The 13,766-nt window shown below is 38.8% G+C and overlaps 2 protein-coding genes across 2 annotated transcripts in view; both read right to left on the bottom strand.

Annotated features, from left to right (window-relative positions):
- Window positions 1-13,766, bottom strand: part of irak1 (interleukin-1 receptor-associated kinase 1) — a 416,029-nt gene that overhangs the window by 320,203 nt on the left and 82,060 nt on the right. The gene's annotated exons all lie outside the window — the stretch shown is intronic.
- rad51c (RAD51 paralog C) lies at window positions 7,546-13,316 on the bottom strand. The gene is made up of 4 exons (XM_062427182.1): window positions 13,199-13,316; window positions 11,637-11,901; window positions 9,020-9,236; window positions 7,546-8,049 (listed from the first exon to the last, which is right to left on the bottom strand). Exons 1-4 carry the CDS (start codon window positions 13,314-13,316, stop codon window positions 7,546-7,548), a joined length of 1,104 nt encoding a protein of 367 aa, XP_062283166.1.

The following is a 13,766-nucleotide window of genomic DNA, read 5'->3' as shown; positions in this document are numbered from 1 at the left end:
TGTGGAGAGCTCTGTGTGTGCACATCTCTGCAATTTGAGTCTTTTGTGCTCTCCACAGTATTCATTTCTGTGCTTAAGTGTGGAGAAAAAAGCCTGAAACACTGGAAACCACTCCGCTCACAGTAAAAATAACTTTACTGCCTATAATACAATCCCATTATACGCAGCACCATACATTAAAATACCAGTTTTTAAAGAGCATAAATATGCAGGGGTGAAGCAGCGGCGGCCCCTCAGGATGGATCCAAAGCTTTGGCACCCTTTTGGTCCAGTGTGTTTTAGAGTGAATATTTAGGGAACAAATTAACTTTCTTTCAGCCTCTGGAGGAGTCAGATTATGTGCCTGTTATACAGAGCCCTTAAAGTCCAGACAGGTGATACTTTTTTATCTTCCATACAAGATGATCTACTATAAATTCATATGCATCTATAACCTGCAGCTCGCCAACCTTTAGATGCACACAGTCACCACATCACAACAGAATTCTGCTGATCGAGTTTTATTTTCACCTCATAAAAGTTATTAAATTCTTGCTGCTCTTGCAAATAAAAGGGAAGAAAGAAACAGCTGCAGGGCATCTGGACGAAAGCCCATTTATTAACAATTTATTAACTTTTATAACTGCAGAAGTGAATTATTTTCATTAATTCTTTATTAAATATAAACTGCAGACCTGATGACTTATCAAAAAAATTGATATATTTGCTCCTTTTTAACCCTCCTGTTGTCCTCTGGTCAAGGAAGGACAGGAGGAAGGAAGGAAGGAAGGAAGGAAGGAAGGAAGGAAGGAAGGACAGGAGGAAGGATGGAAGGAAGGAAGGAAGGAAGGAAAGGAATAAGGATGGAGAGATGAAGGAAGGAAGGAAGGAAGGAAAGGAGTAAGGAAGGAAGGAAGGAAAGGAGTAAGGAAGGAAGGAAGGAAGGAAAGAAGGAAGGAAAGAAAGGAATAAGGAAGGAAGGAAGGAAGGAAGGAAGGAAGGAAGGAAGGAAGGAAGGAACAGTCAAAAGAGATGGGGTCAATTCTACCCGGGAGGACGACAGGAGGGGTTAAAGATTCATCATAATCATTAAAGTTTTGGAGTGGACAGCCTGGCTTTAAATATCATGATGGTCCACTACATGCAGGCTCAGCATTGTGCAGCCTGTTCAAAATGATATATGATATATTGTTATTGATTATTACAGATGTTTTACTATATAGCCTATAAGAAACATTCAAAGTGCTATTTTTTACTTTTTGTCTTCTAGCTTCACCCAAAAGAAGACAGAGTAATAAGTTCTTGAGTTTTGTAAATAATAGATAATTACTTTATAGTCACAGTCAGAGGACACTGAACCAACATGGTGGCTGAGACGCGTCCCACCGCCCGGATGTGGTATTTATATCATGTGTTTACGTCCAGTAAATGTTTATTCAGTGTGCTTTTAACTATCCTATATATCTCAGCCACATTATGTTAAAGGTTAAGAAAGCGAACCAGAGTCACATGATTTATACGTTTCCTAGAAGAGAAAACTTTTTTTTTTTTTTTTTAGGAATGTCAGATTCTGGTGATTTCAAGCTGTAGAGTCTGGAAGCTTTTAACATTACGCTAAATACATGTATGACAAGAAATGAATGTTTTAGGTGGAACCATATAAAGGGATCCGGCCCGATATAATAAATGTTTGAAGACAGTTAGATTAACCCTCATGTCGTCCTCCCGGGTCAAATCGACCCCGTCTCTTTTGACTGTTCCTTCTTTCCTTCCTCCCTCCTTCCTCTTTCTTTAATTTTTCCTTCGTTCTCCCCCTCCTTCCCTCTTTCTTTGCCCCCTCCTCCTTACTTCCTTCATTCCTTCCTAACCTTCCTTCCTCCTTTCCTTTCACCCTTCCTTCTCTCCTGACTTCCTTCCTCTTTTCCTCCCTCCCTCCCTCCTTACTCCTTTCCTTCCTTCCTTCCTTCCTTCCTTCCTTCTTTCTTTCCTTCCTTCCTTCCTTTCTTCCTTCCTTCCTTCCGCTTTTCCTCATCCTTCCTTCCCTCCTTCCTTCTCTCCTTCCTCTTTTCCTCCATTCCTCCTTACTCCTTTCCTTCCTTTCTTACTTCCTTCCTTCCTTCCTTCCTCCTTTCCTCATCCCTCCTTCCTCCTTTCCTTCCTTCCTTCCTTCTCTCCTTCCTCCCTTCCTTGTTTCCTCCTTCCTTCCTTCCTTCCTTCCTTCCTCATCCCTCCTTACTCCTTTCCTTTCTTCCTTCTTACCTTCCTTCCTTCCTTTCTTCCTTCCTTCCTTCCTTCCTTCCTTCCTTCCTTCCTTCTTTCCTCATCCCTCCTTACTCCTTTCCTTCCTTCTTTCCTTCCTTCCTTCCTTCCTTCCTTCCTCCTTTCCTCATCCCTCCTTCCTCCTTTCCTTCCTTCCTTCCTTCTCTCCTTCCTCCCTTCCTCTTTTCCTCCTTCCTTCCTTCCTTCCTTCCTTCCTCCCTTCCTCCTGTCCTTTCTGTACCTGAGGACAACAGGAGGGTTAAAGATGATGAGCATAAATCTCCTTCATTAACAACTCTTCCTTACAGGTATATTATACACAGGAGGAACCAGAAGTATTGATTGGTGTTGAATTGGTGGAATTGCATCTAAATGTCCTTTTTCTTCATTTCTACTCACTCTTTTATTCATTCTGTGTTATTCTGCAGCTGATACTTGTTCTGTACTTGTGTCCATTCTGTATGTCTTTAGTTATTCTGCTTTCATTATCTATTCTGTACACACATCTGTTTTATATCTGTCTGTCCTTAGAGAGAGGCATCCCTCCTCTGTTGCTCATCCTCAGGTTTCTTCCATTTTTTCCTTGTTTTTTTTTTACATACTTCTTCCTTATATAGAAGATGTTATATTACTGTACAGACTGTAAATCCCCCTCGGGAAAATGTGTGATTTGTATTATTGGGCTGTACAAATAAAAACTGTCTTGTGTGTTAAGATTTATTTCAATTATTTTTGTTCACAGTGCAACGACAGTGTCGCATAACGATTCAGTAGAGAAGAGCGAGAGAATGAAACGCAGCATCGGCAGGAAGCAGAAATATGACTTAGTAATGTCATTTTATGATGTGGATTTGTTTGATGTTCTTTTGTGAATATATTTGGTATAAAAATGCTTTTTTCCAAAACATAAAAAACATAAAAACACAACGTCTCCAATGAAAACATATTGTATATTATTATAACATGTCATTCATTATCTGCTCATACAGCAGTTATAGCTGTTAGAGTAGTACATTTACCTTTAACACTTATATCTGCTCATAATTCAATTATAGTGTGTTATAAACTATTTGTTAACTCTTTATGGACTGATTATTAAATATGCGTAAAGTCGAGTGTCATCATGGATCATTTTACCTCTGAGAAGTCAAAGACAACCCCCCAAAAAATCCAGAAATATGAGAAAATAATTGAAGAAACCAGAGAGGACACACACGCACACACACACACACACACATACACACACAGCATCCATTACACATATGTACAGATCAATAATCAATAATGATCAATAACACAGGAGGTATAGTCCCAGACTGAATGTAACAAATCCAACAACAGACTTCCATCTGAATCTGATCATTATTGTCATTAACTGATTTTTTTGTTTTTTAAAAATATCATAAAATAATTTCTCAGGGTTCAAACTGTCAAATGTCTCGTTTCTCTCTGATCAATTGTCCAAAAATATTCAGTTTACTGACAAAAAAACACAAAGATCCAAATAGATGTTTGTGGCGTTTGATAAATTAAATGACTCAAATGATAAATGAGATTCAATGAAAAGAGTCTCACATAGTTTAAGACATAATAGAATATAAATGAAATTATAAATATAAACATATAATACATAATACATAACAAAATAAACAAAATTATACATTAAATACATAAATTATATTAATCATGAGGACTGAGCAGATGTTCATTCAGTCTCTAACGTCACATTCAAACACTATTTAAAAAATCACTCTGATTTTTTGATCATTATAATCAATAAACAGTCCATTTAAAAAGAGCAATATAAGATATATTTACTGTAAATATCAATAACAAGTTGATCGTAATCAGATAAACAGCTGTATTGATCCCCTGAAACAGCTGTTAGCTTCACAGAGGAACATTTCTTCATATTTATATATAGATATATATATAGATAGACATTATTATTAATTTATATTTACATTTATATGAATAAATAATGAAGTCGGTGTTCCTCAGCAGCTGAACTGGTTCCACACTCACTGGTTAAACTGGTTTTCATGATGTGAAACAGTTCTGGAGAATCCAGAGACTAAACTCACCGGAGAGGAATCTGGTCTCCCCCGCGGTCCGCTGACAGTCCTGACCCGCCGAGCTGCGCTCTTTTCCGGCTGCAGGTCCACACAGCTGCCGCTCTGCCTCCGGTGAGTCCGACACACGTGAAACTTCTCCAGCCGGGTTCACCTCCTCCTCCTCCACCTCCTCCTCCTGCTCCTGCTCCCTCCTGCTGCTCCAATCAGCGAGGACTGAGGACCTGTCTGCCTCTTATTAAAACACTCGCTTTATAACTCGGCTCTGTGTGTGTGTGTGTGTGTGTGTGTGTGTGTGTGTGTGTGTGTGTGTGTGTGTGTGTGTGTGTGTGTGTGTGTGTGTGTGATGGTTGTAAAGATTTCGGATTCGTGATTGTGGTCCGAGTGGATCATCCCTGACCTCTAGTGGTGTGAGACTCATAACTGTGTGTGTGTGTGTGTGTGTGTGTGTGTGTGTGTGTGTGTGTGTGTGCGTGTGTGCGTGCGTGCGTGTGTGTGTGTGTGTGCGCGCGCATTACCACTTAAGTCACTTTTGGGGACACATATAACAGACTCCAAACCAGTAAACTTGTGCAATTAGGGACAAAATCAAAATTAGAGTAGGAAATGAATGTAAGTCTATATAAACCCTATATATACCCTGTGGTGTAAAATTTGGATGACAATTATTAACAATGAATAATGTTGTATCTGCTAAAAGGGTATTTGATTGTTGACTATTATTTGCTAATGATAATCAAAACTGAGGGCAGTATGTTAAAAGAAGAGATGCATGTGATTCTGCACTTACTGAGTGAATAAGCACATTAGTGATCTAAATGTATGTGATAAAATATACCATACTTTTATTATTATTATTATTATTGTTATTGTAAAAAGAATGCAGTAAGAAAAGCAACTGAACAGGATTGAAAGTGAAATGGCCTGTAGGGGACGCTGTTTGAAGCAACTGAACAGTAGCTGAAGGATCTTTACCAAAACTCTGAGGGCTGAGGACTGAGTGGAGAATCTCATGCACAGAATAAGTCCCGAAAATAACAGAAGTCAGGTGCAGCAGGGACAAGAAGGAAAAAGCTGTTCCACCATATCGAATAGTGCCAAGAAGATGAGATAAGGTTGTTTTGAAAGAAAGATGATTGGTTGAAATTCACTCGGCTGTGGGGGAGTTGACGCTTTCCCACGGTGAACCCATCAACCTGTCAATCACGACGTAGCCACGCCCTAATGCATACCCTGCTTTATCGTCAAATATAAAATCAAGGAGGCCAAAATGTCATAAATGAACATCATACTGCATTGAAGAAGGCTTTAAACTAGCAATTGAGACCATAAACACATTTTGAAAACGTTTACTGAGGTTAGAAATCAAGTGAGAAGTTGGTGAATTCTCCATTGACTTGTATAGAGACGGAAGTCCTTTTGACACCAAAACGGTCGCCCCCTGGTGGCCTTTTGATAGAATGCAGTTTTAAGTTACTTCCGCGTTGGCCTCATTTCAGAGGACCGGAACTCCCCGCCTGATAAAACCATACCCTTATTTTATATCATATCATTTCTGCATAGATTTTGTCTGTGTATGTATAAAACTCTCTAACTGCATTCAGCCGGATGACTCTTGGTGATTTCTGATTGCATTTTTTGAGACTCCAACATCTTTTGAACAACGAAGTATTAGAGATTAATTTGATACAACAACCCCAAAAGTGACATTTAAAAGCAAACCTGTGTGTGTGTGTGTGTCTGTGTGTGTGTGTGTTTCTGTCATAGGCTACTTTGGGGGACTAACTTCAGATTTAATTGAGGACGGCTTGCCCAATTGGGGACAAAAGCTGTGTCCCAAATTAGGAGAAAAAAGCAGATTTTTGGGTCAGTGGTTAAGGTTAGAGTTACAGTAAGTCTCCAGGAAATTAATGTCTCCAAAAGTGACCCATGCTTACCTGTTCAGGTGGTTCAGGTGATACAATGACAGAAAGCTGATGATTTTGGTTCAGAACATGCAGTTTGGTTTAAGCACTATCACCGTCTAATTAACATAATTTAAGAGATATTTATAGAAGATGAATATGAAACTAAAATGTGTCCTAATGAACTCTGAGATGCTGCAGCAGAAAGATTTAAAGGACGAGTTCACGCCTAAAAAAACTGTGAACCCGTCACACAGGTGTTCAGTGTTTACCTGCAGAGGTTTAAACTCACTTTGATCTTCAAACACACACACACACACACACACACACACACACACACACACACACACACACACAAAGGTAAATAAATAATAATAGATCTTGTTTGTTTTTGTGTTGGGGGAACAGCTGTTGCCGTGGGAACAGCAGCCTGTAAATATTTACTGTCAGGTACCCCATTGACAGGTTTCCACGGTGACGAAAAAGTCTGAAACGATTAAAGTGAGGAGATGAGGACACGCATGTGAGAGCTGATGTTATTAACATATTCATGATTTACTGTAAACATGTAAATATCAGGCGCAGGGCGGTCGTGTCACTTCCTGTTACTGAGACGAAAAGTAAAATATGTAGAGAAATATTTTATTCTGATTATCGATTATTCGTTTTGATTCATTTTTTAGGAAAGAAGAAGTGCAAATTCTCTTATTCAAACTTCTTAATGTTAATATTTTCTGGTTTATCTCGTCCTCTTTGACAGTAAACTGAATATTTTTGATTTTGTGGACAAAAAAAAGAAATTTAAAGACGTGTTGGACTTCAGGAAACACTGATCAACACTTTTCACCATTTTCTAACTTTTTATGGACCAAAAAGCAAATGAATTAAATCTTAAAAACACAATAAAAATAGTTTTTATACATACAGTTTGATCCACATCAGACTGAGTGGATCAATAGAATATTAATCAGTAACTTTGATCACTGAATAATCCGTTTTTAAGTAGTCAGTATTTGTGTTTTCTGGTTTTTAAATGTGCTGATTTGAAGCTTTTCTGTCTCACAGGATAATAAACTGAACGTCTTGTTGACACAAAACAATGAATCAAGAAAATAATTTGAACATTAATCAATAATTAAATAAATTATTAGTTCTGATGGATCAGAATCAGCTGATAGTTAATTGATAAATGTGGATTAACGTTGAGCGGCTGATGAGTGACTCTCTGACATTAACGTGAATTTAAAGTAAACAAATATTTACAAACTTTACTCTTTTTACAAATTTCATAAACAAACTGAACTCAGTCTCTGATTGGCTGACGGTCTCTGTCAGCTGACACCGTCGTCTTTCTGGCTGGCAGCTGATTGGTCGGTTTCTGTTCGGGGTCGTTTGCTCTCCGGCTGCTCTGATTGTTCGACGTCTCTGAACCCGTCGCCGGTGATCTGGTATTGGACGGTGGCGTCCGCGTGACCTGGAGATTTAAAGATGGACGCCAGCCGCCGCGCCCCCGCCCAGTGTAGGAGGAGCCTGATGGTGGGGGCGTGGCCCCAGCTATCCCCGAGGGCGGGGACGTGCTGCGAATGGCTGCCCTGCACCCGGGTGGTCATATGGTTGGTCATCACCACAGCGATGTCACGGCTGGTCGCCGTGGAGATGAGCTGCTGGGCGAGGCCGTTGAGGAGGCGCGTCCTCTGCGAGAGGTCGTCGAAGAGATGCCGGAACGGAGACGCCACGCTGTCAATCACCAGGAGACGTACCCTCGGGTGCTGAGACAGGAAGTTGGGCAGCAGGTGAATCTCGGCCAGAAGCTCCACGTAGTCACGGCAACGCACCTGACAGGAAACTTTGGAGTCAATTATTCTAAATAAAGTAAAAGATCTTTTCATCTGCCTGTACATCACAGTTAGGAAATCAGCTTTCAGGAGCAGATTACTTAAAGGACGAGTTCAGTTTTTTCTGTCCTAAACCAACATTCAGGAGCTCCAATGAACATTAAAGCTGTTTCTCTTGCTGTAATCATTCCTCCTGTTCATACTGACCATTAGAAGATCCCTTCATAATGTTTACAATGGAAGTGATGGAGGACTAAATCCACAGTCGTCCTTCTGTGTAAACATGTATTTAAAAGTCCATCTGAAGCTAATATGAAGCTTCAGTCGTCCAAATGAGTCAAATCTTCATCTTCTATGTTTCAACGTTACAGTGTTTTTAGTACCAAAGTCTTTTTGTTACTCTACTTCCACCACAGCTCAACAGGGAAACACTAAGAGGGAATCTGATGCTGAAAAGACTGTAAATGTGTCAGATATCACTTGATATGACTAACTCAGACTGATGAAGCTCAATAGAAGCTGATCATCTACTTTTAAATGACTGTGTGGAAACACTGTGGATTTTGTCCTCCATCACTTTACATTGAAAGCACATTTGAAGGAGATCTTTTAATAGTCAGTATGAACAGGAGGAATGATTACAGAGAGGAAAAAAACATCTTTCACTGTTCATATGGACACCTGACTGCTGGTTTCAGCGACTTTTGAACAAATTATGAACATTTCCTTTATCTTTATCTGTTATCAGTCCTCAGGTAGACTTCCTGTCACGTAGATCATCACAACTTTTAGTTTAATTTTAGTTTCACGTCTGAAACTCTGTTGGTGAAAAGTACAGACAGCTATCTATTCTGATTTTACTAACAGGATTCTGATATTTTACCAATAATTTGTCTAAACTAAGCAGGCGGAGCAGGGACTGGTGTCACATCATCAGGTCGTCTGTTACCACGACAACCAGTCAGCATACCACAAACATGTTGGACAGGATGGTTTCCACGGTGAAAGTTGTCACTGCCTCTTGTTGCTCGGTGTCCTCGGCCAATAAGGAGCAGTGTCGGACGGTGGCTGTGGCGATGTCGACGGCTCTCTCGACGATGAAGCTTCCCTCGGTGTCGATGAAGAGCGCCTGACCTCCGACCCCCCCGAAACACTGCGGCACCTGAACGTCCACCGCCAGCTGCAGACTGACATCATCACACACACACACACATACACACACACACAAGGATAGATTACAGATTAAACTCAACTTTTATATTCTATTTGTTTTATGATTTATCATCTATTTAAAAACATCTGTTAATTGTTGCTTTGATCAACAAACAAACAAAAACATTTCTTCTTTTATTAGTAAGGTTTTACTTTTCGTTGTCTATTTTTTTCCCCTTTAAATTTTATTATGATATCTATGAATTATACACAACATCACAAATCATACAGACTGGGAGAGAGCAAGTGACAACATAAAGAAAAGGAATAATAATAATTTAAAAAGAACAAATGAAAAGACAAAAGTCGAGATCAATGCACGCAAGAGAACATAAGAATGATAAAAAAAGTTTAGAAAATTTAAATAAAATAAGTTTGTTTTTTTAAGTAAATAAAATAATTATAAATAAATAAGTAAAATAAGAGAGAGAAGAGAGAAGGTTTATTAAAAGTTAGAGTAAAACTAGATTCAAATAGATTAAAAAGACAAAAAAAAGTAAAAAGATGAAGTTTAATTAAAGCTGGACTAAAACTAGGTTAAAAAAATATTAAGAGATGAAATAAACAGACAAATAAAATAAGATAGAAGATAAAACTATAGAATTATTTTTTAAAAAGTAAAACATCAAAACAAATACAATAAAATAGGACAAAAAGACTATAAAACAATTCATTTCTTAATCAAAGGCCAGGCTGAACAGGTTTTGAGTTTCCTTTTAAAATGAATGAATTAAATGAATGAATCTTAAAGTAAATTTGTTCTGTACAGCTAAAATGACCTGTTAAAGATTATGAATGGCAATAAAGTAAAAAATAACGTTTTATTATGGATATATTTAAGTTCAGGGAGAAGGAAACATTTTAAACACATTTATATTTTATTCCTCTCAGTCACACGTGAGGCTTACAAACTCCTGAGCATCGGGTTTTGTTTTGAGTTACATCATTTTAATTTCCCCCTTAAAACATTTTAGCCTAATAAATAATTTCCATTGTTCAAAAAAAAACAAAAAAACACACCCTGAGCATATTCTGAGTTAATAATTCATGAATCCACAATCAGAATATCAATAAATACAGCTGCTAAAAGAATAATGAATAAATAATAGAAAAGGCATTCTAGCCGGTAGAGATGGTTCCTGTGCCTCAGAGCAGCGGGACGCGGGATGAATACAGAGCGCAGGGTTTTCATTGATGTGCAGGTGTTTGTCAAATAGGTAAAATAATAAATAATATATAATATAAACAGACTGTAGAGAGAAAACAGCTGCTGGTGACTGTTCATCTGTATTAGTGTCAGCACAGAGTTTATATGTGCAGATACAATCTCCGTCAGAAGTCGCTACAGCTGTTAAAACCGACTGACAGCTGATCATCTCATTTATTTAAAGACATATTTCCTTGTTTCCTCTCTCCTCACATCTTTAGTGGTTTTTAGGTCTCAATTTTTTGAGAATTCATTCTTTTTTCCCCTCGTTTTTATCCCTTTTCTTTACGTTGATCTCGGTCTACACTTGTTCTGTCTTATTATAAGCTTGTCAATCAATTGTGAAGCACCTGTATGAAAGGTGCTATATAAATACAATTTGATTTAATGGGACTTAGATGCAAGGAAAAGACACAAGTATGCAAATTAAGAGAATTGAGATGCACCCAAAGAGACAAACAGAGCTGCTAATCAGAGTGTCGCTCCAGAGGACATCCAAATAAATCCAAATGAATCCAAATAAATCTGAATTAAAAGTTTTTTATATTTAAAAGTTTTTCTTTTATGGCAGAATGAACCAATTATTAACAAAAGGGACCAGATTATACACAATCTTAGTATAACTGCACTGGCTTTCTTTACATTTTAGGACTGATTTAAAATGTGTTCTGTGTGTCTGATACAAAAACTGTGTGTACGGTCTGTCATAAGCTACATGTGGGGACAAACTTATGATATATAATAGAACCAGTTAGTTGGGGACAGCTTGTGTCCCCAAAAAGCTGATTTTTGGGTCAGTGGTTAAGGTTAGGGTGAGTCAGGCATGTCTAAACTATTTCATAAAGGGTTGTGTGCATGCAAGTGTTTGTTCCAACCAATCAAGCACACACTTTTCCACCAATCAGCTGTCTGAAGACTGAGATTAGCTGATTAAATGAGTCAAAATCAGGTGTTAAAACCTGCAGACACATTATGAACCTTTATGGGAATGTTTGGAGATGCCTGGGTTAGAGTAAGTCTCTAGAAAATGAATGTAAATCGATGTAATGTCCTCAAAAGTGACCATGGTGTGTGTGTGTGTGTGTGTGTGTGTGTGTGTGTGTGTGTGTGTGTGTGTGTGTGTGTGTGTGTGTGTGTGTGTGTGTGTGTGTGTGTGTGTGTTCCCTACCACAGTTGTGTTTTTCCGATTCCTGGAACGCCACAGATCTCTGTGGTTTTCCCGACAGGAATTCCTCCTCCGAGCGCAGTGTCCAGCTGTGAGGAGAACGTCACAATGCTCCTCAGCTCCTCCTCCTTCTGCAGGAGATCCAGAGCTGTCATAGACGCTCCTCCTCCTCCTCCTCCTCCTGCTGCTGCTGCTTCATCACCTCCTCCTTCCCCTCTACCCACAGCCTGCAGCACCTCTAGCGCCTCCTGCTGGGTCAGACCAGTCTCTGCAACACAACCACACAGACTCTTCTGTTTAAACCTTAAAACAGCTGTGTGTGTTCAGAGATTGGGTTTGTCTTTACTGAATGAGTCATATATATGTCTGTACTTTAATATCTATATTCTGTTATTTGTTTATTCCTATGAGGTGTGTGTCTGTGTGTCTGTGTGTGTGTGTGTGTGTGTGTGTGTGTGTGTGTGTGTGTGTGTGTGTGTGTGTGTGTGTGTGTGTGTGTGTGTTTGTGTGTGTGTGTGCATGGGTATGAAAAGTAAATTGGCTTATTTGCAGTGTTGATGTTTTACTCTTCATATTTTAAACACTTCCTAGTGAACAATCCACACACAGGAACAACTGACTTTACATATTTTTGGTGTATTTATGTATTTTAACCCTTTGTAGGTCTGCTCAACTGTTTGGTAGAGGTCACAGTGTGTCACGATATCTGGTCAAAAACTAAATCTATTTAACTTACCATTTTTGGGCAATCTTTACCACTTTTAGGCATGTAATCCAAATGTAATCCACAAAAAGACCATGAGGTGGCACCATGGTTGCTATAGATACAGGCCACTGCTGACACGAGATATCCCACTGGAAACATTTTTGAAGTTGAGTTTAATTTGTTGGTCTTGTACACTCTCAGAGGGTTTATTGAACATAATGAATCCATAACTTCTTTTTAAAAGCTTGGTAGAGGTCTGTAAAACATCAACACAAAATGTCCATGTTTTATGTTGTCATGGCCCCAAAGAGGTAGGAAAAGCAAAGAAATATATATTTTTAGTACCATTTTGGGCGTGACCTCCAAAGGGTTAAGAATGATATTATGGAGTTTATGGATTCAATGGATCTTATGTCATTTCTATCAACTGTATGTCTGTTATTGGTGAGCCAAAGACAAGAAAAGTAAAGTTTTATTCTATTCTGTTTGACACTGACTGATACAGCAGTTTCCTTATTCAATTTAAGTTAATTTCATTTATTTTAGAGCTGATCATGATTCACAGCTCTGATGGGTTTTTAGACGAGGCCATTTTTAAAAGGAGGAGGTTTAGTTGGGTTTTTCAGCTGTTGCCGTCACCATGACAACCACGACGCAACCACTCTAGAACTAGAACGATTCAAACTGTGACGTCGGAGGTAAACAGAACGCAGCTGATTCGAACTCAGGTGTGACGTGGGGAGGTAAACAGAACGCAGTTGAAAGTCTCCAGGTAACACGGTCACTGTTTACATCGTTGCACCTGTACGTTATTATTGAACGGGATATTTGATTAAAGTGAGCTGAATCTCAGTGGTACCTTTGCGGAGTTGGAGCGCTGTGAGGTGCAGCAGGTCTGCACTGAACTGGAAACCATTGCTGACCAGTTTCACGATCACACTGGAGCCCAGAGACAGAGTGGACACTGGTCTCTGCATCTCCTTCACTGCTGACAGCTGACGACGCTACCTCTCATGCTTCAAAACATCCCGCCATGACAGGAGGTATCCCAGCATGCCTTTCACTGCGAATGGGCGTGGTCAAAACAAACACAGTTCCGGTTAGACTTTTCAAAGTAAAGGCTTCATTTTTTCCAGAGGCGGTGTCCTGACTCCTCATGAAACACTGACAGACTTTAAAATGTTTATTTGTTTTATTAATGCTAATTATTCAAATCAAACGTTATTTTTACATCACATTTTGTGAGTTAATTTGTTTTATTCGGTATATTTATATTATTAGATAGATTAGTTTCTGCAGCCAGGTAGTGTAAATAAAATGTGACTGTTAGCATCATTGATCATAGATGGATGGATGTTTAAAAATGTTTTAAAAAACTAGGGTTAGGGTTAAAATAAATGTTTGCCTGTTCCCAGAGTTTTATTTTG

The sequence above is a fragment of the Scomber scombrus genome, chromosome 10 (genome assembly GCF_963691925.1).
Source record: "Scomber scombrus chromosome 10, fScoSco1.1, whole genome shotgun sequence".
In the NCBI taxonomy this organism is placed as follows: Eukaryota; Metazoa; Chordata; class Actinopteri; order Scombriformes; family Scombridae; genus Scomber; species Scomber scombrus.
This window is presented reverse-complemented; position numbering and strand designations above follow the sequence as displayed.

What these genes read in the sequence shown, in the direction of transcription:
- rad51c (XM_062427182.1), bottom strand. Translation starts at nt 13,316, where the DNA reads ATGCAGAGACCAGTGTCCACTCTGTCTCTGGGCTCCAGTGTGATCGTG. An exon ending in AGCGCTCCAACTCCGCAAAG is followed by an intron (nt 11,902 to 13,198) that starts GTACCACTGAGA and finishes GTTGTGTTGCAG; the next exon opens with AGACTGGTCTGACCCAGCAG. An exon ending in ATCGGAAAAACACAACTGTG is followed by an intron (nt 9,237 to 11,636) that starts GTAGGGAACACA and finishes TGATGATGTCAG; the next exon opens with TCTGCAGCTGGCGGTGGACG.